Raw genomic sequence first — 5,317 nt, forward strand, 5'->3', positions numbered from 1 at the left:
ACCTACCCCAAAACCAGTTAAATGTAATTTGTTTTCATGGTGTAGTGAAGGTGAAACATGTTGTTGTGCTTCAAATATTCTTGGGATTTGCTTGAAATGGACTTGCTGTGAGTTGAATGCTGCTGTATGCTGTAAGGATCATCGTCATTGTTGCCCTTCTGATTATCCCATTTGTGATTCTGAAAGAAACTTGTGTCTCAAGGTTAGTTTCTTGATTTGATTTATGACCAAATCATTTATGAATTTATGCTATTTCTCTTATTCAATTATCATCAGTGAATTGCGATTGACATGATTGCAGCAAACAAACAATGGTACGTTAGCAATACAGCCCAAGAAGAACAGCGATTCTGGCAACTCAGGTGGCCGGAGTTCCCTCCATAAGCAATACTTTTAAAGGTGATGATGGAAGAATTTTGCTCTAAATTATTCGGAATCATTGTAGATTCTGAATATGTATCAAAACGATTTGTAAAGCAGAGAATAATTTCAATACTATTTATCAGAATCTTTACAATATAAAGGGAGTATAGCAAACCCACAAAATCAAAATTGAAAAGAACTAATTCAGTACCTATAAAATCATATCTTGGATTCATGAATCATGAAGATGACGATGGAAACACATCTTTTACAGCAGAAGCAGCGGATAGATAATTAAGAGTATTCTTCAACGTCTCCTTCTCTCTCTTCAACCTCACCATCGTATCCTCCAATTCAAGCAACGCCTGCTGTTCCCTCGGCGCGCCTTCAAACGTACTCCCCACGAAAAACGAAAACGGCGTCGGAAATAGATTCCGGCGTAAATCCCCGGCTTCCTTCTCTGGCTTTCCATTCAATCGATTCGATAACCTAATCACGTCCTTCATATGGCTCTCCACTTCGCTTGCTAAGCCTTCTAAATCCTCTTCCCCGTTCCCCGACGGTCGGTCCTCCAACCACACCACCTCCGCCACAAGATAGGGTTTTGTGCGGACGATTTTTGTCACGCGGAAACGTTCCTGACCTTTACATATGATAAAAAACCGGTCATCCACGAGACGTTCGTGTTTCACGACCTCGCCGACGCATCCGACGTCGGCCGTACCGGAGGTTGCGTCGGTGTAGATGACGCCGAAACGGAGGTCGGTTTGGAGGAGAGTGTGCATCATGATACGGTAACGGTATTCGAAGATCTGTAAAGGGAGGATGGCGCCGGGGAAGAGGACGAGTGGGAGAGGGAAAAGAGGCAGCTCCACGATGTCATTCGAATTGGTGGATGCGATGTTTTCGTGTCGTTCGGAGGAGGAGGAGCAGCGGAGGGAGGATGTGGAGTTCCGGTGACGGCGGCGAAGGTGGTGGGGAGGAGAGATTTTTGAGTGAAGTGAAAATGAGAGGGTGTGATGGGGGTTTAAGCGAGGGTTGTTGTGGTGGGTGAGGTAAGAGGAAGAAGGGGAAGGGAGGAGTTGAGGGAGAGCCATTAATGTGTGGTTTCGAAAGAGAGAACGACACTGCGCATTTGGGGGGAGAAGAAGAAGATGATGAAATTGAAGCTCTCTCTCTCTCTAGAAAAAATTTAGAGAGAGAAAGTAAAGGTTTTGGTGGATTTGGAGAGACCGTATGATGTGGATAAGAGTTTTTGTTTCTGATTTTTGTAGTTTCTTATGTGGTTATCTATTCCACACGTGGAAAATTTATAGCATTTACAACAAAAGATATTTTTGACAATAATGTCATCGATTTTTAGAAATCCTATTGAACAAGATATAATAAGTAACCTGGGGGATGAAATAAAAGTGAGCTAATTGGTATTTGTGTAAAAAGGACAAATGTACGATGATATAATTGAATTCACATTGTAAAAGATGGTAAATGGAGGAAATTGAAATGTTATGATGTAGGGCTTTTGAGACTTAAGATGTCCATGTAAAATTGGAACAATCGATACATGTTATGAGATGTGTAGACTTAATAAAAGTACGGTGCTATAATATAGGTTATTCTTAAAGCATCCAAAACACATAGGTTGAATGAATTGACTGGGATGTCATGTTGATATTTAACGAATCCTTAAACCCATGCAGAAAACCACTTCTACATTTCCGAAACCTGAAACCTTAAATTGGTCAAACTCTCGGACAGACCGCCCACACTGAACCACTACCATGCCAAATCCTCAAAAGAATCCCAGACCAAACAAAACGCTTCTAACCCTTGATTATCTTAATGCTTCCATTGGGAACCAAAATCACTAACCATATACTGCTCCAGAACTCTTATACTTGACAAAAGGCTCAGATAATCCTTCGAGTAGAAGATTCGTCCATGCAACAGTTAGACTCAAACAAGAGCTGCGCAACAGGGTCAAATCAATTACTTTGAGATTATTTAATCCAAACTGCAAGTGACTTAGCATATACTCCAAATAACAAGCGACTCCACACACAAATCCCAAATCACTGATACCGCCCCGACTCATCTTGCTACCCCCTAGCTGCTTTCCAAAAGCAGCTGAGACCTCCCTGGTCCCAACTTGTCCGCCAACTAACCGAAACACCGGACTCCCGCCCGGTTGCTGAGTCAAAAGACACACATATTCCCCCACACGACCTCCGAAAGAAAGCCTCATCGGGCAATAATTGCCCAAACTACCTCGCCACCAAATCCAATGCTGAGAGTGAATGCTACATAACCAACTGTAGTCTTATATCATACCTGGCCTCCAACGACCTACCACTTCCTGATTCCAAACATGTTGTGGCCCTCCCACAATCTTACGAACTGACTCATCCTGGTCTAATCCATCTGAAGAAATCTATGACCATGCATGGATTTGTCACACCCTCACCGTTGCACAGGGACCGGTGAATGTTACGGGCCACCCCACAGTCTTACAACACTCCCATACTGACTGCCAACTAGTGAATGCTACGGGCCACCCTGCAGTCTTACAACACTCCCACACTAACTGCCAACTAGTGAATGCTACGGGCCACCGCACAGTCTTACAAACACTCCTATCTTGCCATGGCCACCGCCTATGGTCTTACCGCATTTATCAATCCATCCCTACACATCCAGAGTCGAACACGCACCCGACCAAGCGCCTGACTGGGCTCGAGCCATGCCTGGAACCCCAACCTGGGTCCACCAAAAGCCCGCTATCCATCGCCACGAAGGCGCTAACCCACTGTTGGGAAGTTTCCTGGACTCCCACTCCCACAATACTCAATCCAGATGACCACTTGGGCTGCCTCCCTCCCCGATGGGGTGTGAAACTCATCCTAGTTTCATGCCTGATCCTGCTCCCGGAAGTTTGAATGGTCTCCCCCACTTTGATTCGACGAAGCTCTCACAGCACACAAGGTTTGAAGGATACCCAATCCATCTTACCCCTTATAATTGAATAGCTAACAACCTGCGCTTACCATTGCTAATGTTCCATTACTAGCCGAACCCAAAGACCGCACAACCCTTGAAGACCAGATGAACACTCCCAAAAATCTCAGCAATCTGACAGCCCCAAATACTTCCGATGATTCAACACCCAAATCTTGAAGCCCTTCTGCTGGTGACAATACCAAAACCGTAGCAATAGACCACTTCCCTTGGCACTCCCGGTGGCCAACCAAGCTAAAATGCTAAAACCACTGAACCCCGACGATACTGGAGAACTAACCCACTGAACCTGACCATAGACCTTCAACACAATACCCCTGAACCGATCTCGACCAAGAACCAGAATAACAATCGAACACATAGAAACCCGCTCAACAAGATGCAACCCCTTCTGACCCGCTAATGATTCATGGCATGCAAATGGCATATAACAATTCTTAACGATACAACTCAATCAGTAACAGCGAATTAAACCAAAGATAACGCTTACCCAAATCGATACAAATTCCAAACAACATAAATATTGATAATAACCGAAAAGAAAGCAAAAGATAACATACCCGCAATATCACCTGCTGGAGTCCTGGCCTCCCCTGTCTGACACTGCAATGTCCAACTCCTCTCTGTTGGGGCTCCTGTCCTTCCCTCGCGACCATCAGTGATCCTCAAAGTAGCTGGAGCAGGTGCACTCACTGCTCCTCCCCTCAACATCGGACAATCGGCCTTCTTGTGGCCCACTTGGTTGCAGTGAAAACATAATGGGCTTGCCCCTGAGGACAATCCCTGTTGACATGACCAACCCTGCCACACTTGTAGCAGCCCAAACCCCTAGAACGACAAACCCCATCGTGCAGTTTCCCACACGTGCTGCATTGGCTCTGGCCCTACTGGCCCCTCAAATATTGATCCGAAGTCTTGGGTCTCTTCCCGAGACCCTCCACTAAATGCACCTGATTTGGCCCCCTCTTCCCTAGGTGCTCTAAATCGATCTCCCGTTCTCGGGCTCTAGAAATCATATCATTCAGGGTCTTGCACCCTGATATACTCATAAACTCCCTGATGTTATCCCGCAACATATCATGATACCTTACATTCTTCATCTCCTTGTCCGGTGCATACTGCGGAACCAATAAGGCTCTCTCCCGGAACTTGGAAGTGATCTCTGCCACAATATCAATAGTTTGGCGGAGATCCTGAAACTCTCGCGCCAACTGCTGCACCTCAATCGCCGGTGCAAACTCAGCTCGGAACCTGGTCAAAAAATCATCCCACATCATAGCATCAACAACATCATCACCCACCTCACGTCTTACCTCTTCCCACCAATCCCGTGCCTTGTCCTTCAAAAGGTAGGAAGCAAATCTGACCTTCGACTCCTCGGGATAGAAACTCGTCCTGAACGCGTTAACTATATCTGCTAACCATCTCCTACCGGCTATGGGGTCCTTCTCCCCATGAAACGGGGGAGCTCCACAAGCACGAAACTCGCGGAAAGAAAGGTTGCGAGCTACAATGATAGCCAAAACCTCAGCACGGAACACGCCCAACCGCTCATCCAAAATATCCAGAATCCCCTCCTTGACCGAACCAAATATCACAGGAGTCTACTCCAAAATACCGCGGGTAATATCCGATGAGATAAACTCCCGCATCTGCTCGCTAATCGGCTCAGTACATGCACCTGATCCGGAACCAGAACTAGAACCTCCTCCCTGAGTGCTCATCACCAAACTGAAACACGACATGCAAATGATCAGAACATACCCAAGAATCCTCCTCCCACAAGCTTCTTAGATTCTCCAAGACTCTCCCGATTCGAGTATGGATCCTGTGCTTTCAGTAGTACGATCCCAATACTACCTTCCACACCTATCCATACTTTCCTCAAAAATCATCCTGAATCCTCTAAGTCACCTTCTCAAGCTGATGCACCAAATAC

The 5,317-nt window shown here is 45.9% G+C and overlaps 2 protein-coding genes across 2 annotated transcripts in view; one reads left to right on the forward strand and one right to left on the reverse strand.

Moving 5' to 3' along the window:
• XBCP3 (xylem bark cysteine peptidase 3) overlaps window positions 1-523 on the forward strand; it is a 2,338-nt gene extending 1,815 nt beyond the window's left edge. Inside the window, exons 4-5 of the mRNA XM_079053704.1 lie at window positions 1-202; window positions 302-523. The exon at window positions 1-202 is cut by the window's left edge and continues 230 nt beyond it. Coding sequence (XP_078909830.1) covers window positions 1-202; window positions 302-397 — 298 coding nt within the window. The 3' untranslated portion in view covers window positions 398-523. The remainder of the gene's footprint in view (window positions 203-301) is intronic.
• LOC145117407 (uncharacterized) overlaps window positions 1-1,617 on the reverse strand; it is a 1,790-nt gene extending 173 nt beyond the window's left edge. Inside the window, exons 1-2 of the mRNA XM_079053705.1 lie at window positions 575-1,617; window positions 1-179 (exon numbers count right to left, since the gene is read on the reverse strand). The exon at window positions 1-179 is cut by the window's left edge and continues 173 nt beyond it. Coding sequence (XP_078909831.1) covers window positions 603-1,460 — 858 coding nt within the window. The 5' untranslated portion in view covers window positions 1,461-1,617 and the 3' untranslated portion in view covers window positions 1-179; window positions 575-602. The remainder of the gene's footprint in view (window positions 180-574) is intronic.
• Window positions 1,618-5,317: the final 3,700 nt, after the last annotated feature.

The sequence above is a fragment of the Lactuca virosa genome, chromosome 5 (genome assembly GCF_052849685.1).
Source record: "Lactuca virosa cultivar CGN04683 chromosome 5, Lactuca_virosa_CGN04683_v6, whole genome shotgun sequence".
Lineage (NCBI taxonomy): Eukaryota > Viridiplantae > Streptophyta > Magnoliopsida > Asterales > Asteraceae > Lactuca > Lactuca virosa.